General features: G+C 38.6%; 1 protein-coding gene and 1 non-coding gene across 2 annotated transcripts in view; both read left to right on the forward strand.

The window, feature by feature from the left end:
* The window catches only part of Bptf (bromodomain PHD finger transcription factor), a 135573-nt gene that overhangs the window by 16119 nt on the left and 94682 nt on the right, over window positions 1-24772 (forward strand). Inside the window, 1 exon segment of the mRNA XM_047546629.1 lies at window positions 19538-20360. Within this exon segment, the coding sequence (XP_047402585.1) occupies window positions 19538-20360 (823 nt within the window).
* Window positions 16518-16640, forward strand: LOC124981548 (small Cajal body-specific RNA 23). Its single transcript, XR_007108058.1, has one exon. It is a non-coding gene; the product is annotated as a small Cajal body-specific RNA 23 (non-coding RNA).

The following is a 24772-nucleotide window of genomic DNA, read 5'->3' on the forward strand; positions in this document are numbered from 1 at the left end:
GTAAAAGGTCTTAGATTGCTGATCTTCTGTAAACTTGGACGCTTGCCTCCTGGATAGTTTGAGTTGCTGTCTCTAAAGTGGAGATTGATTGTGACAGGCGTCATAAACTCACATACTCAGAGTCCTAGCGTGTAAAGAGGTGAAGTGCCCTTTTTTAACTTTGTTAACATATAACTGCATTTGTTATTTGTCTTAAATTGCCTGAAAAATTAGTTGTATTGAAGGACTGGGAATGGAAATCACTGCTACAGTGCTCGCCTCACTTAAAAAGGGCTCTGGGTTCTACCCCAGCACCACACTCCACTGACAAAAAAAAAAAAAATTCAGTCCCCGTTTGCGTTTACAGCCAGTGCTGTCCTAAGTGTGCTGGCCATGTATCTTTAGTCGTGAACGCTGGTATTTCTTTCTGTCGAGTAGATTCCTAGATGGTGATGAGTGTGTGCTGTTTTGAAAGTCTGAACCAGGTTATACTCCCTTTGCTTGTTTGTTTTGACCTTTTTTTTTTTTTTTTTTTTTTTTTTTTTGGTAAAGGGCCACATAGTGAATATCTTAGGCTCCTAGTCCTTGTCACAACTCTACGGTTGTGGCACAGAGCAGCCATAGACAATATGTAAATGAGTGATGTTCTAATAAAATTTTATGGACACTGCAATTTGAATTTTACCTAATTTTTCTTTTTTTTAAGTTTTTTTTTTTAAATAATAACTTTATTTAGTTTTGTATGAGGTACTGAGAATTGAACCCAGGACCTCTGCATGCTAGGCAAGCACTCCACCACCAAGCACAGTCTCAGCTGTGAATTTTACCTGATTTTCAAATCACCTAATACTGTAATTCTATTGATTATTTTCCCACTCCTTTAGCTCTCATGGGCCCAAGAATAACAGGTGATGGTCTGGCCTTAATTTTCTCATCTCTAGCCTAACTGGCCTAAATTCCTAAAGATTTTCTTCTTTGATTTCTTCCAAGTGTTTTATAGTTTTACATTTTATATTTAGGTCTATGATTCATTTGTAGTTTTTTTTAATAAGATGTGAGCTAGGGGAGTTATTTTTTTCTGTAAGGAGTGAGATAGGGGTTGAGGTTCTTTTTTGGGGGCATATAGATGTCTGTTGTTCTGATAACTATTTTTTTGTGGCAGTGACTATTGAACCTAGGACCTTGTGCATGCTAGGCATGCGCTGTACCACTTACTACCTCCTCAGCCTTGCACTTGGAGTCCTCCTGCCTCAGCCTCCTCTGGGTAGCTGGGATTACAAGTGTGCACCACCATGCCCGGCCCTCTCTCTATCCTTTTGCTGCAATAATCTTGATTACTGTTTATAGTTAAACTTTGAAATAAGGTGGATATGTCCAACTTTATTCTTACTCAGTTTGGCTATTTTACATCTTGTGGCTTTCCATTTATGTTTTTTAATTGATTTATCCATAGCTACAAATTATTCTACTGGGATTTTTTTTTTTTTTTTCTTTTTAGTTTTTATTTTGACACAGGGTCTCAATAAGTTACCAAGACTGTCCTCAAACCTGGGATCGTTTTGTCTCAACCTCCCAAATTGCTGGGGTTATGAGTGTGAGCCATTTTGCCCAGTTTCCTACTGGGATTTTTGATTGGGATTATGTTGAATCTCTAGATCGGTTTGTGGAAAATTGACATCTTAATAATATTGAATCTTGCAATCCCTTAATTTAGGCCTTTTTCATCAGTTTCTTTTTAGTTTCCAGCTGGTCCTTCATGTATTGCTACTTTGATACCTAACTATTTTGTGATTTTTGGTGCTATTATAATTGGTACTCCTTTTTTTTTTTTTTGGCATGTGGTTCTGGGGATCAAGTCCAGGTTTTTGGACATGGCATGCAAGCCTTCCACCACTGAGTGTATATCCATTACCACTGTACTTCTTTTTTAAATTTGAATTTCCATTTATTTTTTATTAATAATAGAAATGCAGTTGGTTTTCGTATTTGGAATTTGTCAACCTGCTGAACTCACGAAATTGTAGCTTTATGTTTCTATAGATTTGTTAGGATTCTTCTGCATAGGCAAATCATCTTGTGTGGGAGCTGGAGATCATTTTATTTCTTCCTGTCTAATATGGATCACCCCCTTTATTGCACTGGCTAGGACTTTTAATATGTTGAACATGAGTGGTGAGGTGGATGCCTTTGTTTTGTTCCTGGTATTTGGCTTAAAGCATTCAGTCTTTCACATTACTTAGATTTAGCTGTTGCTTTTCAGATTGAAGAAAGTTCCTGTTTAGTCTTTTTCTGTTTTACTGAGAGTTGCTGAATTTTGTTCAGTGCTCTTTTTGGCAGCTGTTGAAACGTTCATGTGGTTTTTTTTGTTTTTGTTTTTTTTTCTTAGTCTGTTGATGTAGCAAATTATATAGATTTGTTTGTTTTTAAATGTTGAACCAGCTTTGTATTCCACAAGTTAAATCCCACTTGATTGTGATGTATTATCCTTTTAATTTATTGCTGAATTCTCACACATGGTGTTTTTAAAGTGTTTTTGTTTCTTGTGGTGCCAGGGGATTGAACCCAGGGCCTTGTGCATGTGAGGCAGGCACTTTACCTACTGAGCTGTATCCCCAGCCCTAAAGTATGTTTGTGTTTGTATTTATGAAAGATATTGGTCCGAAGTTTCCTTGTAATGTCTTCATTTGATTTTGGTATCAGAGTACTGCTGGCATCACAGTGAGTTGGAAAGTTTGCTGCTTTTTCTGCTTCTGCAGGTGATTGTGTCGAATTGGAATACTCACTCTTTAACGGTTTGGTAGGATATACCAGTGAAGCCATCTGGGCTTGGAGTTTTCTTTGCTGGAAGGAAAATTTTCTCACTGTGAATTCAGTTTCTGATAGTTTATTGCAGTTATAAATTCCTTTTGAATGGGCTTTGTTTTTCTCTTTTATGAAATTGGTTCCTTTTATTTGAGAGGTCCAGTTTATGAATATGCAGTTCATAATAAGTTCCTTATTATTCTTTTAATATCTATATAATCTATAGTAATGTACTCTCTCATTGAAATTTGTGTTCTCTCTCTGGCCAAACCGTCAGAGGTTTATTGATTTAGTTGATCTCAAAAGAAGCAATTTTGGAGTTCAGTGATTTATTTTATTTTTTATACATAGTTCTGGTACCAGGGATTGAACTCAGAGGAGCTCAACCACTGAGCCACATCCCCAGCACTTTTTTTTTTTTAATTTTTTTTTAGTTGTAGATGAACACAATACCTTTTTTTTTTAATTTTTTTTTTTATTTGTTTTTATGTGGTGCTAAGGATCGAACTGAGTGCCTCACACATGCTAGGCAAGTGCTCTACCACTGAGCCATAACCTCAGGCCCTCCCCAGCACTTTTTAAAAAAATATATATATTTTTAAATTGTAGATGGACAAAATACCTTTATTTTATTTATTCATTTTTATGTCGTGCTGAGAATTGAAGCCAGTGCCTTACTTGCTAGGCAAGTGCTCTACCACTGAGCCACATCCCCAGTCCCAGTCCTTTTTATTTTTTGAGACAGAATCTTGCTAAGTTTATTGCATTGCTAAGTTGCTGAGTCTGGCCTTGATCGTGATCCTTCTGCCTCAGCCTCCTGAGTCTCTGGGATCATAGGCGTGAACTACCATGCCCAACTGTCTATATAGTTTCTTTTATTTTTTTGATTTCTGCTCTTTATTGTTTTCCTTCCACTTGCTTTGGGTTTAGTTAACTTTTTTTTACTTCTAGTTTCTGAAAGCAGTTTGAGTATTGATTTAAGACCTTTCTTTTCTAATATAAGCATTAATTACTATAAATGTCCCTCACACAGTGTTATGCAACTTCTGATATGTCTCACTAAAAGCTGAGGCTGACCTTGGGTGTGTGGGCTTCCTGCCTCAGCCTTCTGAACTGCCTGAGTTAAAGGTGTGCTCTGAGACACTGGCGTTGATCCATGGATTTTTTTTTTTTTTTTTAATTGGGTATTGGGGATTGAACTCAGGGGATTCGACTAATGAGTCACATCCCTAGTCCTATTTTGTATTTTATTTAGAGAAGGGTCTCACTGAGTTGCTTAGTGCCTCGCTTTTGCTGAGGCTGGCTTTGAACTTGACAGCCTCCTGTTTTAGCTTCCCAAGCTGCTGGGATTACAGGCATATGTCACTGCACCTGGTGAGCCATGTTTTTTTTTTTTTAATTAAAACATTTAAAGGTTTTTACAGACTGCATTTTGATTCATTGTACACAAATGGGGTACAACTTTTCATTTCTATGGTTGTACATAATGTAGATTCACACCATTCTTGTAGTCATACATATACTTAGGGTAATACTGTCTGTCTCATTCTACTATCTTTCCTTCCCCCACCCACTCCTGCTCCATTTCCTCTACACCATCCAGAGTTCCTTCAATCTCCTCTCCCCTCTCCCGTTACCCGCCGACTTGTTATGTATTGTCATCTACTTATCAGAGAAAACATTTGGCCTTTGATTTTTTGGACTTGACCTATTTCACTTAGCATGATATTTTCCAACTTCATCCATTTACCAGCAAATGTAATTTTATTCTTCTTTATGACTGTGTAATATTCCATTGTGTATATATACCACAGTTTCTTTATCCATTCATCAGTTGAAGGGCATCTCGGTTGGTTCCACAATCTAGCTATTGTGAATTGAGCAACTATGAACATTGATGTGACTGCATTTCTGTAGTATACTGATTTTTAAGTCCTTTGGGTAAACTGAGGAGTGGGATAGCTGGGTCAAATGGTGGGTCCATTCCAGGCTTTCTGAGGAATCTCTATACTGGTTTCCAGAGTGGCTGCACCAATTTGCAACTCTACCAGCAATGTATGAGTGTGCCTCTTTCCCCACATCCACGCCAACACTTATTATTGCTTGTGTTCTTAATAGTAGCCATTCTAATTGGAGTTAGATGAAATCTTAGGGTGGTTTTAATTTGCATTTCTCTAATTACTAGGGAAGATGAGCAGTTTTTCATATATTTGTTGATCACCTGTATATCTTCTTCTGTGAAGTATCTGTGGGTTCTTTGTATTTTTTTTTTTTTTTTAATATATATTTATTTTTTTTATGTGGTGCTGAGGATCAAACCCAGTGCCTCACACATTTGATGCAGGTTCTCTACCACTGAGCTACTGCCCCGGTTCTTTGTATTTTTGGTGTAAAGTTTTTAAGTTCTTTATAAACTTTGGAGATGAGTGTTCTGTCTGAAGTGCATGTGTGGAAAAGAATTTCTCCCACTCTATGTAGACTCTTTTTTCACATTATTGTTTCCTTTGCTGAGAAAAAGCTCTTTAGTTTGAATCTATCCCATTTATTGATTCTTGGTTTTTATTTCTTGTGCTATGAGGGTCTTATTAAGGAAGCCTGGTCCTAAGCCAATGTGATAGAGATTCGGGCCTACTTTTTCTTCTGTTTGGTGAAGGTCTCAGGACTGATTCCTAGGTCCTTGATCCATTGTGAGTAGATTTTTGTGCAGGGTGAGAGATAGCGGTTTAATTTCATTTTATTGCATATGGATTTCCAGTTTTGCCAGCACCATTTGTTGAAGAGGCTATCTTTTCTCCATTGTATGCTTTTGGCACCTTTGTTTAATATGAGGTTACTGTACTTACTTGGGTGTGTCTCCGTGTCTTCTATCCTGAACCATTGGTCTACCTGTCTATTTTGGTGCCAATACCATGCTGTTTTTGTTACTATTGCTCTACAGTAGAGTTTAAGGTCTGATATTGTGATACATCTTGCATCATTCTTCCTTTCTTCCTCCCAGGATTGCTTTGAGCCATGTTTTTTTTTTTTTTAATTACGATGGTACTTTATTTTAATAGGCGCAAGATTTTACACTTCAAAAAAAAAAACTAATAAATAACAGAAGTGGAATGCTTATTAAAGTCACAGTAGACATAATGTTCAGCTGAGAATTGCTTCAAGATACCAGAGAAGTCAGTACTTGCTGGAATACACTGTGCGCTTTCTTACAGTTGGGTTATAGAGGTCCTAGTGCTTTGTGGTCAGGGTTATGGTCATAAAACCAGTTTGAGCACAACTGTGCTTCAAAATGAATTTTCAATAATTGTGACAGTCTGCACAAGATTTTGAGAAATGCCCCCCTGGAAAAGGTTAAAGTTTGAAAACTTCCTTCTAGAATTTCCAGTAGCTAATATATTCTTACATCCCTGAAAACAGAGCAAAATGAAATTTAATAGATTGCAATTTGTATCTGATGGAAGAGGTTTATATCAACTTGGTAAGTCTACATTTTGGGGAGTACAGGCAGCAGAATGTATTCAAGTTAGAATGTGGGAACTATCAGGACCAAATGAGAATACATTTCTTGACCAGTGTCAAAAATCCTCAACTTCATACAAAATGGTTAATAGCCACCAAAACTAAACATAAAATTTTTAAATATTTGATGTTTCTCCATACTGGTAACACTAAAGTCACTAAAAACTAAAGTGTATAATCCTCCTTGTAGAGGTAATACACAGGAATGAACTGACAACGGAAAGCTGCTAAACCTTTAAATGGGTCTACCCCTTTGTGTCTGCTCCCGATATTCCATCCCCCTCTTCCCTCCAAAATCCAGCTCAGGTTGTCCTAAAGTGATCTGTTGCAGAATACAAGCTGTTGGGTTCTAGCGTCTAGGACAGTGGATTTCTACTCTTGACTCTCCAATTTGGAAACCCCAGGTCCAGACCCCTTTAAAACCCTTCCTGATAAAACAATTTGTAATCCGTAGATTAAGACAATATAAGTTAAAGTAGCCTAATATGTGAAAACCCCTTTTTGAACTTTCAAATAAAAGCCACAGGCTTCTTAGTGGCCAAAAACCTAAATCTGAATTATTCGTGTCTGGCATTGTGTAAACATATTTTTAAGTTCCTTCTGCTGGACTTCATTAACTACTTCTGAGCCATGGGTTTTTAAAGTGGAATAACTTTCAAATATTTTGGATTTCCCAGGTGTCCTTCTATTAATAGTTTAACAGAATAATTTAATTCCATTATGGTCAGAGAATTTTTTTTTTTTTTTTTTTTTTTTTGCCTTACTGGGGATCGAACTCAGGGCCTTGTGCTTGCGAGGCAAGCACTCTACCAGCTGAGCTATCTCCCCAGCCCATGGTCAGAGAACTTAGTATGATTAATTAAAAAAAGAAATTGAAATTTGCTTTTTGGCCTGAAAGTTTGTTTGGGTGAATGTTCCATTTGCAATTGGAAAAAAAGGTGTATTCTGTTGCTGTTGAAAAGTTTCATTAAATGTCATTGAGACCAAGTTGGTTGATAGTGTTGTTAAGGTTTCTGAATCTGGACTGATTTGTAGTCTGCTTGTTCTGTTGGTTGCTGAGAGAGGTTGTTGAAGTCTGCAACTACCATTAGAGTTTTGTTCTCTTTCTCCTTGCAGTTTCATAGGTTTATGCTACATATATTTTGATGCGCTGTTCTAGGTGTATGAACATTTAGAGTTGTTTTTTCCTCATGGTTATTTAATCCCTTTATCATTGTGAAATGACCTCTAGCCCTGGTAATATTCCTTGCTTTAAAATTCACTCTTCCTGTAATCCCAGTGACTGGGGAGGCAGAGACTGGAGGATTCCAAATTCGAGGCCAACCTGGGCAATTTAGCAAGACCTTGTCTCAAAATATAAGAAAAGACTGTGGATGTAGTTCAGGGGTACAGTGTCCCTGGGTTTAATCTCCAGTACTACCAGAAGAAAAAAAAAAAAAAAAAAGAAAAAAAAAGCCATTCTTTCATTTCTTCATATCTCTTTTTTTGAGTTGGTGTATTTGGACCATTTACATTTAATATAATGGATATGGTTGGGTATAGGTTTGCTAGTTTGTTATTTTGTTTTCTTTATATATTCCCTCACCCCATTTCCCTTTCATGTCTATTTTTGGACTAATTGAATGTTTTTTCATGTTCACTTTTAATTTATTGGCTTTAGTATCTCTTTTTTAGTGATTGCTCTCAGAATTTCAAAATATATACCTCATTACTTAGAGTTAGCATTTTACCACTTTAAATAAAATGTAAAAACATCACAACCATATAGGCCCCTTTTATCTACCCCCATGGTGTACTTGTTATCTATCTATCTATCTGTCTATCTACATTGAAACCCTATAATCAGTGTTACAGTGTTTGCTTTCAACCATTATATGTACTTTAAAAAGTTTAAGAGGAGAAATAGTATTTTTTCCTTTTTTGCTTTGTTGTTGTTGTTGTTGTTCTGGGTTTTGAACCTAGGGCCATTGAACCACATCCTTAGCCATTTTTATTTTTTTAAATTTTGAGATGGGGTCTTGCTGCTGCTTAGGAGCTTGCTAAATGACAGCCTGGTCTTGAACTTGCGGTCCTCTTGCCTCAGCCTCCTGGATCACTGGAATTACAGGGATGCATCATTGCATCTGGCTCATGTTTTGCTTTTTAATTTACCCAGCTCATCTACTCACCATCTCTTCTTTCTTTCTAAATTAAAAAAAAAAAAAATTTTTTTTTGTATTCGTAGATGGACAGAATACCTTTATTTTGTTTATTTGTATGTGGTCCTGAGGATCCAACCCAATGCCTTACATGTGCTAGGCAAGCGCTCTGCCACTGAGCCCCAGCCCCAGCCCTCTTTCTTCATTCTTGTAGTTTTAGTTTTCCCTCTGGTTGCATTTTCCTTCATCCTAAAGACTGTTTACCATTTTAGTATTTGCTTTTTTAAGGTAAATTTTCTTAGGTTTTCTTCATCTGAAATATCTTCATTTTGCTTTAATTGTCGAAGGATATTTTTGCTGGATATTGAATTCTAAGTTGACATTTTTCTAAGTACTTTAAAGACACAGTGCTGCAGTTTAAGTCTCTGAGATGCTTAAAGTTAGGGCTGGTACAGTCACATATATGTTTTATAGGGAGGTTCATTACTTTTATATCCTCATCGTAGACTGTATTCTTTGTCAGTATGAATCATTCGTAACAGTTTTTAAAGTTTGCTTTGAAGTAAATCTTTATAACTCGCTTCTTTTTTATTTTCTATAAGGTGACGTTTATCTGGGGATAGAATAGGCAGTTAGAAATGTGTGTTTGAGGGGCTGGGGAGATAGCTCAGCTGGTAGAGTGCTTGCCTCAAAAGCACAAGGCCCTGAGTTCAATCCCCAGTACCGCAAAAAAAAAAAAAAGTGTGTTTGAAATTTATAAGAGAGAGGTCTGGGTAGAGAAATGCACTTAGAAATCATTGATATTTTGATGGTTTTGAGTCAAATGATACCTGGGGGAAAGTGAGGGCAGCTGGTTGGGAAGAACTGGCATGTGCGAGAGGGATGTGTGAATGAGATTGTCATGAGTGAGCAGTGGGAAGCTCAAGGACATGGCATCTGGGTGTTGTGGCACATGTCTGTAATTCCAGTGGCTCAGGAAGCTGAGGCAGGAGGATCTCAAGTTCGAAGCCAGCCTCAGCAATTTAGTGAGGCCCTGAGCAACTTAGCCAGACTTAGCCAGACTCTCTCTCTAAATAAATAAATTTGAAAAAAAGGGGGGGGGGGGACTGGAATGTGGCTCAGTGGTTAAGTACTCTGGGTTCAATCCCTGGTACCAAAAGAATAAAAAGGACATAGTAATCAGAGGTGACAGAGTTTTTAAAAGAAGGTGGTATGTTACCTTTATTTTTTTTTTTAATTTAATTTTATTTATTTTTTTTGCGGTGCTGGGGATTGAACCCAGGGCCTTGTGCTTGCAAGGCAAACCCTCTACCGACTGAGCTATATCCCCAGCCCTATTTTATTTATGTATTTTATGTGGTGCTGAAGATCGAACCCAGTGCCTCACACGTGCTCTGCAAGCTGTCTACCACTGAGCCATAACCCCAGCCCATGCCTTTAATTTAAAGAGGTTCTGTTACCTTCTCCTGGAAGGTTTCTTTGTGACAGTGACATTTTCTAATTGTCTAGGCCAGTGTCTTATCAAATGTCTGACTGTTGGGATTTGTCTGGTTGTTTTCTACATGCATAGATTTAGTTTACATACTTTTGGCAGCACATCTTATTAGGAGGCACACCATTAATTTGTCCTGTTAATGATGGTGGTAAGTTTGATCACATGCTAAAGGTAGCATCAGCCAAATTTCTTCCTTTAAAGCTCCCTTCCCCCTTTTTGGTACTGGGGATGGAATCCAGGGGTACTTTACCATTGATCTAAATCCCCAACCCTTTTTTAAATTTTGAGATAGGGTCTCACTAGTTTGGTAAGGCTATCCTCGAACTTATGATCCTCCTACTTCAACCTCCGAAGTTGCTGGGATTGGAATTGCAGATGTGTGCCCCCACACCTGGCCAGGGTTTTTAACACTAGGGGAGGAAGGGCAATGTGGTAGTAGCGTAAACTTAGGAGACAGGTTGGGTTTGTGTTTTAGCTATAACTTTATGGAACTGGCTGTTACCTTAGACAAGGCATGTAGGCTCTGTGAGCATCTTGGGAGGAAGTAATAATAGTACCTACTTCATGGAGTTTATCTGAGGATAAAATGAGATAATGTATTTAAAAGTGCCCAGCATAATTCCTAGCATATAGAAGGCACTCTGTGAAAGCTAGCAGCTTTTGTATTATCACTGGCGTGAAAGGATAGGGAATGGGTGCAGATGGAATGTACTTGAAGAGAAAAGCACAGCCTTGTGAGTAAGTAACCTCATGCTGGATTGGGATACTATTCCAGATCAAAGGGTAAAGCCTTGTTATTTTTGGCAAATTCATTTCCTTCTTCCTTCTGGAGATCCACCCAGGACCTCATGCATGGTAAGGCACTCTACCACTGACCGACACTGCCAATCCTTGTTTCATATATACGTATGTTTCATATATATTTTATATATATGTATATATGTATATATATATATATATTAATTTTTTTAGTTGTAGATGGACGCAGTGTCTTTATTTTATTTATGTGGTGCTGAGAATCGAACCCAGTGCCCCATGCATACGAGGCAAGTGCTCTACCACTGAGTCACAACCCCAGCCCCCATATATTTTTATTTCTGAGTTTTTTTTTCCCCTCCCTCCCCTCAGGCGCTAGGGACTTGAACCGGGACCCATGCGCATGCTAGGCGGGTGCTATTTCTTCAGCTCCCTCATATATTTTTATTTAATTTTATTTTAACTTTTTGGTACTAGGGATTGAATTCAGGGGCACTTTGTCACTGGACTACATTCCCAGTCCCAAGACCAGCTCTTGCTGAGTTTCTGAGTTTAGCCTTGAATTTTCAGTTTTTGTGCCTTAACTTCCTGAGTCTCTGGGATTACACACATGCACCATGATGCTCGACTGGTTTTGTAATATTTTAAATATGACTATTAAATTCATCCAGATTATTTTTGCTATGCCAATCATGGCTTATGTGTGTGTAATAGTAGATTAGAGAATTATATTTTATAAAATTTATGCTGTAAGTGAAATTCCCTCATCCCTCTACCAATACTGAGTTGTCCCTCTTTTCTTTAAATACCAGTTAGAAATAGGGGAGCATATTATTTCCCCTTTAGAAACATACATCGTATTTAGAATTGTCTTAAGAAGTCTAGAAGTAAAAATATTCCTTTCAGAATTAAAAATAAAAATTTTAGGTGTTGACTCTGAAAAATCATCAGTGACTTCTGGCAGTTAATCTTGCATGACGTCATTCCTAGGTCTCCACCCTCTGCAAGCATTTTGTTCATGGGTGTCACTAGTTCAAAACATATTTTTAGTTCTACAGTACTAAAGTGACAATCTGTGTTCTAAAGAAGTTAACAAATGAGACCGGGGCACATGAGTGATTGTAATCTGATGGAGGGCTGTACACCCTGGTCAGAGAAGCACAGTGCCAGCCGGCATACAACGGCACAAGACCATGGAGGTGACATACTTTTTTTTTTTGGTACTGGGACTTGAACTCAGGGAAGCTCTACCACTGAACTACATACCCAACCCTTTATTTATTTATTTGTTTGTTTATTTGTTTATTTATTTATTTATTTTGGGGATACCCGGGATTAAACTCAGGGGCACTTGACCACTGAGCCCCAGCCCCAGCCCTATTTTTTGTATTTTATTTAGAGACAGGGCCTCACTGAGTTGCTTAGTACCTTGCTTTTGCTGAGGATGGCTTTGAACTCGTGATCCTCCTGCCTCAGCCTCCTGAGCTTCTGGGATTACAGGCATGTGCCACCATTCCTGGCCATTTTTTCTTTTTAGACTGGGCCTTGCCAGTTGCTGAAGCTGGCCTCCAACTTTTGATGCTCTTACCTCAGTGGAGGTGACATTTGAGTGCAGCTTTGAAAACTGCCTCAAGTTTCTCAAAGCTTTAGCAATGTAAGGAAATATTTATTTAAAATGTATAGACAGGGTGGGTGTGGTGGTGTACCCTGTAATCTCAGTGATTTGGGAGGCTGGGGCAATGGATCACAAATTTGAGGCCAGCTTTAGCAACTTAGCGAGGTCATAAGCAATTTAGTGAGATCCCATCTCAAAATAAATAAATAAAAAGGACTGGGGTGATGTGACTCAGTGGTTAAACACCCCTGGGTTCAATTCCTGGTATAATATATCTATATCCATATCTATATCTATATATATCTATATATCCATATATGTGAACTTGTACACACTCACACATACACAGAGTTTTTTTAGAGAAATTAATTAAACAAATACAGATTGTTACTACAGTGCTTATTTTAAATACTCAGGCATGTAGAAAACTCTGCAGCAGTTAACACGTGGTGAGCCCTGTCAACCAGTTCAACCAGAGTTCAGAAGAGGGCATCCCGGTGAAAGACTTTTCTGTTACAAAATACAAAACTGCAGACAGTTTTGCCCCCCAAACTGCTAGGTCCTTTAAATTAAAGCATCTGTGCATAGCAACATAATTCCTCTCCAAGACCACCTGTTAGCTGCTCCTTGCCATTCCGGCTAAGTTCATTCCCTCAACCGAATGTGCTGGAAATTCATTGACAGATTGTTGCTCTTTCATTCTTTCATGCAGACCACATTCCTTCCTTTTCTTTTTGTAGGCTTATTAATGTCTTTGATTAAACTTAAACTTCCTTTTATATCAGTCTTATTCTAATCATGCCTCCTGAGGCAACCTATTCCTTCCCTTGCTTGAGTTTCCACGAAAGCCCTACTTTCTGCTTGGTATGGGGAATATCCAATTTCTTTAAAGAAGCAGTTTTCAAATTTGGCTGCACATCAGAATTATCTGGGGAGAAGGATGGAAATACAGTTTGCTAAGCTGCTCCTCCTGGGTTGTGTAAATTTTGGGTTGCATTCGGAGAATGCTTGAAGGATGACTTTGCAGCCTCTCTACTTCAGACTTAGGATTGTTTTTAAGGCAGCTTCTCAAATTTTAATGAGTGCATGAATCACCTGAAGATTTTGAGAAATCAGATCCAATTAGTAGATCTGTGTGGGATCTGAAATTCTGAATCTGTCTCAACATCATTTCAAATAGAAAGGCTTGAAGGGAATTCCTGGAATTTCAGCTAACACATTGGTTTTTTTACACATCTGGATCTCAAAAGGGAATGAATTTTCTACGTCATAGGGAGTTGCTTCAAAATGTGGTCCCCAGGGTTGGGGGTGTAGCTCAGTGGTAGAGTGCTTGCTTGCCTAGCATGGCCAAAGCCCTGGGTTCCATCCCCAGCACTTAAAAAAGAAAAGTGTGGTCCCCAGAACAGCAAAGTTAACATCACCTGAGAATTTTTAGAAATGCAGATTCTCAGACTCCTACCTTCATCTGTTTTAATCAGTCAGCCCTCCAGTGATCCTGATGCACTCTAAAGTTTGAGGACTACTCTTCCTGGGTTTCTTACTATAGTCCTCTATTTCCTTACACAGAAGTCAAAACACATTGCTAACGTTTGCAAGTAATGTAAAAGGCACCATTTCTGTGTAATTGTGTGGACTAGCAGTTCAAAACTACTGATTCTTTCAGTGTTTAAATAATTTACTATATGATGGCCACTTTTTAATTTAAACAAACAACATAAAACTCCCTGCCTTTAAGGAGATTATATTCTAGTGGTGATGTTAGCTACCAGTTCATATATGTATCCACCCACAAGCAGTAGAAAAACTGTTTACATGGTTTTAAATTGTTTAACCTTTTGTTTCAATGTTTTTAAGATTGATCCACGTTAATATAAGTAGCACTGGTGCTGGGGCGTGGCTCAGTGGCACAGCACTTGCCTAGCAGTGCACTGGGATCCATCCTCAGCACCCCATAACAGATCAAAAAAAGGCATTCTGTCTATCTACACCTACAAAAAATGAAAAGAAAAAAATATAAGTAGCACTAAATCCCTCTGGACTGCTCAGTAGAATTCTGTCAGATTAATGTGCCACATTTTAACCATTTTCTTGCTGATGGACATTTTGATTGTTTTCAGTTTGCTTTTTTTTTCTTTGGTTTTAGAAATATCAAACGTTCTACATATGCATGCATAAGGAGAGTTTCTTCAGAGGTGTTTTTCAAACTGTGGGCTGCAACCAGCTTTTTAAAAAATAATGGAGGTGGAGTAGACTAGGAGGTGGAGTAGACTCATAAGGCTTATAGTGAGCCAGGCACGGTGTCACAGGCCTGTAATTCCAGCAATTTAGGAACCTGAGTCAGGAGGACCACAAATTCAAGGCCAACTTTAGCAACCTAGCAAAGCCCTAAGCAACTTAGACCTTGTCTCAAAATAAAAATTAAAGAAGAACTGAGCATGTAGCCCAGTGTAAAGCACCTCTGGGTTCAATCCTTAGTACCAAAAAAAAGAAAAGAAAAGAAAAGAAAAGAAACGGCATGTTGTAAGAGCAGTGTTCTGGTTGGGTGTGGTGGCACACCTCTTTAATCTCAACTATTTGGGAGGCTGAGGCAGGAAGATTGCATGTTAGAAACCAACCTGGGCAATTTTGCAAGACTCTGCAAAATTTTTAAAGGTACCTCAGGATGTAGCTCAACTGAAGAATACTTGCCTGGCAAGTGTAAAGTCCTCGGTTCAGTTCCCAGTAATGCAAAAATAAATAGTGTTTTGTAGAACTTTTGTTTTCAGGGGTATTTATACTGGATTAAGATGTGAACTATACTTCCTACTGTGGTCATGGGCAAACAAGTTTGCAGGCTCTTTTCTCAGGATTATATATACAGCCTTACACCTGACTAGCTGAAGTTGTGATACTAGTTTATAATGTAAACTGGTATTAACTGATGTTTCTGGTGTTCTCCATCCTTTCCAATAGTTTATTTGGTTGTTTCTTTAACATTTTTGTCCCTTGGTAAGTATGAAACAGTATTTCATTGTTTGTTGTATTTTACTTTGCTGTTTCCTGCTAACTAGTGAGGTTGAGGGTTTTTTTTTTTTTTGCCGTGCTGGGGATTGACTTTCTTTTCTTTTCTTTTCTTTTTTTTTTTTTGTCGTGCTGGGGATTCGAACCCAGGGCCTTGTGCTTGCAAGGCAGGCACTCTACCGACTGAGCTATCTCCCTAGCTCCCCGCTTTTTTTAAAAAAAATTCTAGGGTGCATGTAATTACTGAGCCACATCCCCAGCCCCTATTTATTTTTTATTTTGAGACAGTATCACTAAGTTGCTTAGGGCCTCGCTAAGTTGCTGAGGCTGACTTTGAACTCAAATTTTTTTTAAACTAAGGAAAATTAATATAATTAGATTATTGATAAAAACAGTAACATCTCTAACACTTACTTAAAAGTAATTCTGTGACTAGTCAAAATGACTTCACTTGCTAATTATCAGGAGTGGAGGACCTTAAGTGGCTTAATTTTATGAGTTCTATAAGTCTGAACCTTTGAATTTGATATAATCACCTTATATTCATACAGGATCATCAAAAGTCACTACTGGGAGCATTTTATTGATTTAAATATTAATACTCCTTTTTTTTTTTTTTTCTTTCCCTTTTTTATGGTCCTGGAGATCAAACTCGGGGCCTTGTGGGTGGTTGGCATGCTCTGTACCACTGAGCTTATCTCCTGTACCTGAACATTAATATTCTTACATATTTACATAGATACTTGCCCAGTATTTTCTTTGAAATTATTATAATAAAAACACATTCATGAGATATTTTTAAAAGTATAAAAGGGTTAAAAATTTATTCTTTGTTCTTTTCCTGTCACCCATTTCTCCCCAGACACAAATACTTTTAGGTGGCACATACCGTTATCCCAGTGACTTGGGAGGCTGAGGCAGGAGGGTCACAAGTTCGAGACTAGCATCAGTAACTTAGCGAGGCTCTAAGCAACTTAATGAGACCCTGTCTCAAAACAAAAGAATAAAAGGGACTGAGGATGTGACTGAATGGTAAAGTGCCTCTAGATTGAATCCCCAGCCATCACCCCGAAAAAAGATTCTTATGTGACCTCCCTATCACTGTTCCCATCTTCTTTTCTTCCCTGCCCCTCTTTACTCAGATGACATCATTCTATTAATTTTCTGTAACTGGCTATTTCCTCCACTTATTAATATATCTTAGATTGTTTCATGGCTGCTCACCAGGACTGGGTCCTCTCCATGTGGTCCTGACCCACCCTCTGAGCAAGAGAATTGGGACTGGTTTGGGGGTGTCCTGTCCAAGTGGGCACAGGACACCACGGTTTCCAGTACAACAAGTTAAACTAGTAGCTGGGAGTGGTGGTACATGTCTGTAACGCCAGCTACTTGGCCTTGAGAGTTTGAGGCTCCCCCTTGGCAATTTAGGGAGATCCTGTCTCAAAATAAAAATAAAAAGGGTTGGGGAATGTTGCTCAGTGGTAGAGTGCCCTGCCTTCAGTTGTCAGTACCAAAAAATAAAAATAGAAGATTGTTTTGTTTTGGCACATTTTGTTAATACTTTTCGACTGCTAGATTTGATTTCCTTATGTAGTTCATTAGAATTCATTTAACTACTGATGCATATTTAGGTTAAAAAGAAAAAGCCACAAAACTTTAGCTTTTATGAACCATGTTGAATTAAGTTTTTTTAAACTTTTATTTATTATTTTGAGACAGGATCTTGCTAATTGCTAAGGATCTCATAAATTGCTGAGGCTGGCCTCAAACTTGTCATCCTCCTGCCTTAGCCTCCCTAGTTGAAAGTATACACATCTATCACCATGGCCAATGTTATACATTAAATACCTATATGGATATATCTGCAGGATAAATTCCAAGAGGCAGTATTTCTGGGTCAAAAGGAAGTGGGTCTTTTTTTTTTTTGGGTGCTGGGGATTGCACCCAGAGCCTTGTGCTTACAAGGCAAGCGCTCTACCAACTGAGCTATCTCCCCAGCCCCAGGAAGTGCTTTTAATAGATCTTTTACCAGATAATCTTCTAAAAATTGAACCCATTTATACTCTTCTAAAAATGTGTTCACATTTAATGCTTATACCGTTCAATATGTATACGAAAACAGTTTGAATGGAAGCTATTTTTTTGGTTTCCAGCTAGATAATATACTGTTCAATTTATGGATGTCCTTTGGCTTTCTTTACCTTTAAAACCAACAGAAAACTGACTTCAGCTTCATGGATTCTGAATGACTGAGAGAGACACAGGGACTTGCTCTAAAGCAGTTTTGTCTCGTGCTTTTTTCTTCTGTTCTCTATATTTGGGAGATTCATCTAGGCCCAGTCTTCCCTTCTTACTCCTTTTCTCAGTCATACTTATGTAGATGAGTCCCCGGTGTTATTTCCCAAAGATTGTGAGACTGCCCAGCCTGACTTTTGTTGTTGTTATTTTGGGGTACCAGGGATTGAACCCAAGGATGCTTAACCACTGAGCCACATCCCCAGCCCCTTTTATTTTTTATCTTGAGACAGTCTTGCTAAGCTGCTGAGGCCACCCTCAAACTTGTGATCCTCCTGCCTCAGCTTCCTGAGTCACTGGGATTACAGGTGTGTGTCACTGTGCCAATCCTCACATTAACTAGCATGGTGATTCTGTGATTTGATGGCTGTGTGACAAATGCATTTCTGTAGATGTAGTTGTCATTTTGCTAAGTCTACCAAGATGGAAGCGGCTCCTTTTACACTATATATGGCTCAACAGCCAGTTCTGGTCCAGGGTGATCACAAAAAAATAACAGGTACATTCTTGGAAAATATACTCTCCAGTGTAATGAATGTTGGGGTGCATTGTATATATTTAAAGATTTTGACTTTTTATATCCTTTAGCATGCCTTTTTTTCTCTGGTACAATGTACCAACTTAATTTGCAGATAGGGAAAGAAACCTGGAGGTGAGGAGAGTGTGTTAAGAGAGAGTAGTTAAGAGGCAACCCAGAATTGTGGTTCATAAAACTTGTACAAGAATGTATTTAATGTTTTATTGATGTCTTTAAAATTACTCCTGAAAATTAGGAATATATTTACTGTTCCACAGAAAACATCAGAAAGTGTAATAACAACAAATGACTTGGGAGGCTGAGGTAGGATGATCAGAAGTTTGAGGCCAGCATCAGTAACTTAGCGAGACCCTTGTCTTTAAACAACAACAACCACCACCAACAACAACAACAGAAACAAACTGGGGAGGTAGTTCAGTGATGGAGCACCCCTGGGTTCAGTAACCAGTGCTGCAAGATAAATAAGCAAACAATAAAACAATTTTAATAATACAGGCAGTTTAAGAATAACTTGTTAATTTCCACAAGTTTTCACATTTGTAAAACAGGGCTGATTATAATCCTTACTTGGACTTGTTCAGAAGCTTACATAAAATATGTTTATGCGTTATGGACTAAGCTCTCAGTGTGTATGTCATGATATATTTATGTACCTACATATGTGTGGCTGGGCCTCACAGCTTCCTAAACTGGGGACTAGGTGACTAAAAGTTACTTGGTTCCTTAACTGCCCGTTTCCTAGGCAGGATACCTTTTCCTCCCAGTGTTGGAATTCCTCTTCTCTCTTTCCTCCTTTTTGCTTTCCTTTCTGCCTCTGCCCTGAGGCTCTGCCTCACTTCGGGACTCCTGTCTGGAAGTACTTCTGGCAGTGTACATGGTGACCTTGCTGTCAGGCTGAGGGGTGTTTCTGTGTTGTACTTGACGCTCTCTGAGCTCTCTTGTCCCCTGTGCCTGTCATCTTGTATGTAGATGTTTTGTCTCCTTTATGCTGTTGTATCTTTCACAAATAACAGTTACTTTTGTTATTATTGTTACCTATAAACTAGTTAATCCCTTTGGGTAACTGAGAGTTGATTATAATAAAAATTATTTTGTCTGGTTTGGAGTCTAGTGGGAATGTTAATTTAGATTTTCTATAGACTTAAGAATTAGAGCTAAAATTAGAACTTCTGGTATTCTTAATGTTGGTGGTGGGGATTGAACCCAGGACCTTGTGTACTAGGCAAGTTCTATAATACTGAGGTCCACCTCCAAACCCTGTTCTTGGTATTTTGAGAATTAGTGTCATAATAGAAGCATGCTTATCTATTTTTTGAGGTGTTTGTGTTCAAAGAGGAAAAACTGGAGAGCCCTTAAGTTGTGCTAATGTACTAATTTATAATGGTACCATTTTTTATTTACAGGTAGGCGAAAACCAAGAGTACACCGGCCTCGTTCTCCAATCTTAGAAGAAAAAGACATCCCGCCCCTTGAATTTCCCAAGTCCTCTGAGGATTTAATGGTGCCTAATGAGCATATAATGAATGTTATTGCCATTTATGAGGTACTGCGGAACTTTGGCACTGTTCTAAGATTATCTCCTTTTCGCTTTGAGGACTTCTGTGCAGCTCTGGTGAGCCAAGAGCAGTGCACACTCATGGCAGAGATGCACGTTGTGCTTTTGAAAGCAGTTCTGCGTGAAGAAGACACTTCCAATACTACCTTTGGACCTGCTGACCTGAAAGACAGCGTCAATTCCACGCTGTATTTCATAGATGGGATGACGTGGCCGGAGGTGCTGCGTGTGTACTGTGAGAGTGATAAGGAGTACCATCATGTTCTTCCCTACCAAGAAGCCGAGGACTATCCCTACGGACCAGTAGAGAACAAAATCAAAGTTCTGCAGTTTTTAGTCGATCAGTTTCTTACGACAAATATTGCCCGTGAGGAGCTGATGTCTGAAGGGGTGATCCAGTATGATGACCATTGTAGGGTTTGTCACAAACTTGGGGATTTGCTTTGCTGCGAGACGTGTTCGGCCGTATACCATTTGGAATGTGTGAAACCACCTCTTGAGGAGGTGCCAGAGGACGAATGGCAGTGTGAAGTCTGTGTAGCACACAAGGTGCCTGGTGTGACTGACTGTGTTGCTGAAATCCAAAAAAATAAACCATATATTCGACACGAACCTATTGGATATGACAGAAGCCGGAGGAAATACTGGTTCTTAAATCGAAGACTCATAATGTAAGTAAATCTGGTTCTAATGTTTTTATGTATTTAAAATTAAACCATTTCCCTTCATCATTGATGCAGCAGAGCTATGTGCTGATGTGGTTTAAACTTTTGTCAATAGAGAGTTGTAGTTCACTTGTAGTTGTAATGCATTCACACAGTTAAAAATTATTAGAAACAGTGTATAAAGTTACAAAATGCATACCATTGGTTTAGAAGCCTAGGCTTGGAAATAGAATGTTCCTGGGTGGAATGCCACTGTGGGCCTTTCCTTGGGGCCTGTTGAGGTAATTGCACCCTAACGTTGCTGCGAGGAGTTTTTTGGCTCTCTTATTGTTACCATATCTGTGTTAAATGGAGCAGCACAAGCAAACCTCCCTGTCTAAGGGAAGATCAGCTTTGCTGTTGTTGCAGTCTTCCAGGAGAGAGAATCCTAGACTGGCCTCAAGGTTCTAAAGCTCTTTTGGGTATCATTGGGCAAGGTCAGGAAAACACTGGTGGGTTTTCTGCAGGGCATTTGGCAGGTTGAGTTTTGGCTTCTGAAGTCTGCAAAGCCTTCTTCCATTTCTCAGGAATAGATCAGATCTGAAAATCTGTGATGGAATGAAATGAATGTCAGAGTAGCGCATAGAGAACCTGAACTTCACCAACTTTGCTGTTGAGAAATATGAACTTGTTCTGTTCTCCTTTTTTTTTTTTTTGGAGGGGTGGGGGTGGGTATAGGGGAATGAACTCAGGGGCACTTGACCCCGAGCCACATCCCCAGCCCTATTTTGTATTTTCTTTAGAGACAGAGTCTCACTGTGTTGCTTAGGTCCTTTCTTTTGCTGAGGCTGGCTTTGAACTTGTGATCCTCCTGCCTCAGCCTTCTGAGCTTCTGGGATTACAGGTGTGCGCCACACTTGGCCCCATTCTGGTTCTTGATCTTTTTGTGGGTGACTGGTTTGGACTTAGCTGAAGGCTGTGGAATCTTCTGTGCCCCGTGTTCTGCTTGCCCTTTTGTGGGTTTGTGTTCATCCCGTGGCCGCTTGGTGGGCATTTTCCACTGGGCAGTCATGTCCTTGGTTCTGAGAGCTCTTCTGATGACTTCTTCCTCTCCTTTTCCCTGTTGTATTTGCCTTGAGCTATTATTTCATTGAATGTTAGACTTCTATTTTACTTTTCTGATTTTTTTTTTTTTTTTTAAATCTTTCCAGTTTTTCTCTTTTTTTTTTTTTTCCTCTCCCTTCCTTGGAGTAGGTGTGTGTTGATCAATATTTCTAGATTTCCTTATGTTTCCCCAATCCTATTTAGTTTTTCTTTTCTGCTACCATGGTTTTCCATGTTTTTACGTTAATAGCTCTTTTATTGTTAGAATCTTCCTATTTAAGAAAAATAAGTCCAGTTTTTGTTTCATATTGTATTTTCTCTTAACTTTCGTCAGGATGTTAATCATGGCCCTCCACCTTTGTATAATCCGTTTCTTCTAAATTGCTTCTATTATTGATTTGGTATTGCTCTTTCATCCACAGATGTCTGTATATAAGGATAAAAAACAGATGTTTTCTGTTCATGATTAACATTGTGCAACTGTACAGCTAATTGGGGAAGCTCTGAACAAGTGGGTGGGATTTAACAATTTTTGTTTTGGCCACAGGGTGACTTTCCTAGTTCTTTTGTTGGTGAATCCCTGGTGTCCGGATCTTTAGCCTCTTTCTCTGGAGCTGGTTGGTGACCCAGAGAACCTTTTCCAGTGTGCTCATTGGAGCAGACAGGTGTGCCTGGTGGCATTCTGGTGGTTGAGGGGTGAAAGCAGGTTGCTTTATGGTGCCTGTACATTTTTTGTTGCACTTAAAGCCTAATTTTCTAACCAGTACCTTTGTTCATCTGAGTCTAGTGTCTCCTGGTCCAGAGAAACCATTTTTTTAAAAAAAAAATATTTGTTCTATTTAGTTATACATGATAGCAGAATGAATTTAAATTCATTGTACACAAATGGAGTATGACTTTTCATTTCCCTCTGGTTGTACCTGATGTAGAGTCACACCATTTGTGTAATCTTATGTGTACATAGGGTAATGATGTTTGTCTCAGTCCAACATCTTTCCCACTCCCTGCCTGTTCCCCTCCCCTCAGTCCCCTCTGCACAATCTAAAGTTCCTCCACCCCCACCCCCCCCCTTATGTGCCAGCATCCACTTACCAGAGAAAACATTTGACCTTTCGTTTTTTGGGATTGGCTTATCTCCTTAGCGTGATATTCTCCAACTATCCATTTACCTGCAAATGCCATAATTTTATTCTTAAGGCTGAGTAATATTCCATTGTGTTTATATACCACAGTTTCTTTATCCATTCATCTACTGAAAGGCATCTAGGTTGGTTCCACAATCTAGCTATTGTGAATTGAGCTGCTATAAACATTGATGTGACTGCATCCCTATAGTAAGCTGATTTTAAGTCCTTTGGGTATAAACTGAGGAGTGGGATAGCTGGGTCAGATGGGGTGGGTCCATTCCAAGTTTTCTAAGGAATTTCGATACTGCTTTCCAGAGTGGTTGTACCAATTTGCAACCCCACCAGCAATGTGTGAGTGTACTTTTTCACCCATATCTTCACCAACATTTATTGTTGCTTGTAGTCTAGATAATTGCCATTCTAATTGGAGTGAGATGAAATCTTAATTTTGATTTGCATTTCTGTAATTACTAGAGAGGTTGAACATTTTTTCATATGTTTGTTGATCGATTGCATATCTTCTGTGAAATGTCTGCTCAGATCCTTAGCTCATTTATTGATTGTGTTATTTGTATTTTTGGTGTTAAGTGTTTTGAGTTCTTTATAAATTTTGGAGATTAATGTTCTGTCTGAAGTGCATGTGGTAAAGATTTTCTCCCACTCTGTAGGCTCTCTCTTCAAATTATTGCTTCCTTTGCTGAGGAAAAGCTTTTTAGATTGAATCCATCCCATTTATTGATCTTGATTTTATTTCTTGTACTTTGGGAGTCTTTTAAGGAAGTTTGGTCCTAAACCAACGTGATGAAGATTTGGGTCTGCTTTTTCTTTTATTAGGTGCAGGGTCTCTGGTGTAATTCCTAGGTCCTTGATCCATTTTGAGTTGAATTTTGTGCAGGGTGAGAGATAGGGGTTTAATTTCTTTTGCTGCATATCATTTCCAGTTTTCCTCACCATTTGTTAAGAGGCTATCTTTTTTCCAAGGTATATTTTTGGTGCCTTGTCTAGTATGAGATAACTGTATTTATGTGGGTTTGTCTCTGTGTCCTCTGTCCTGCACCATTGCCTATTTTGGTGCCAATACCATGCCTTTTTTATCACTATTGCTCTGTAGTATAGTTTAAGGTCTGGTATTTTGATGCCCCCTGCTTCACTTTTCCTGGTAAGGATTGCTTTGGCTATTCTGGGTCTCTTATATTTCCAAATGGATTTTATGATTGCTTTCTCTATTTCTTTGAGGAACCTCATTGGGATTTTAATTGGAATTGCATTGAATCTTTGTAATACTTTTGGTAGTTATGGCCACTTTGGCAATATTAATTCTACCTATCCAGGAATATGGGAGATCTTTCCATCTTCTAAGGTTTTCTTTAATTTCTTTCTTTTGTGTTGTGTAGTTTTCATTGTAAAGGTCTTTCATCTCTTTTGTTAGATTGATTTCCAAGTATTTTATTTTATTTTTTTGAGACTGTTGTGAGTGGGGTAGTTTTCCTAATTTCTTTTTCAGAGGATTCATCACTTATGAATAGGAGTGCACTAGATTTATGAGTGTTGATTTTATATCCTGCTACTTTGCTGAACTCATTTATCAATTCTAGAAGTTTTTTGGTGGAATTTTTAGAATCCTCTAAATATAGAATCATGGCGTTGGCAAATGGTGATAGTTTGAGTTCTTCTTTTCCTATTTGTATCCCCTTAATTTCTTTCGTCTAATTGCTCTCGCTAGAATTTCAAAAAGGACAATGTTGAATAGAAGTGGTAAAAGAGGGCATCCCTGTCTTGTTACGGCTTTTAGAGGGAATGCTTTCAGTTTTTCAGAGAACCTCCTTTTTGCCTCCTATGGATTCAGACCCTTAGTGGATATAAAAGGAGGGATGGTCTAGAGATCTCTTAAACCGCTTGCACCCAGTGTTCTGTGCATGTGCAGTGCCCTTTGAGGGACTGGGAATGTAAATTGGGCTAGTTTGGGATTGGACACTCTTGGCTCTGCACTTTGGCAGTAATCACTTGTTCGTCTGCTTTCAAAAACAAAAAAATTTTTTTCTCTCTCCTTTTTTCCCTGTCCTTAGGAGTTTTTCTCCCCTGACCCCTAGTAGGGGTTGAACCCAGGAACTCTGTACCACAGAACTGTATCCTCGGTTCTTTTTTTGTTTTCTATTTTGAGACAGATCTTATTAAGATGTCCAGGCTGGCATTGAACTTGGAATCCTC

Source organism: Sciurus carolinensis, chromosome 3 (assembly GCF_902686445.1).
Source record: "Sciurus carolinensis chromosome 3, mSciCar1.2, whole genome shotgun sequence".
Lineage (NCBI taxonomy): Eukaryota > Metazoa > Chordata > Mammalia > Rodentia > Sciuridae > Sciurus > Sciurus carolinensis.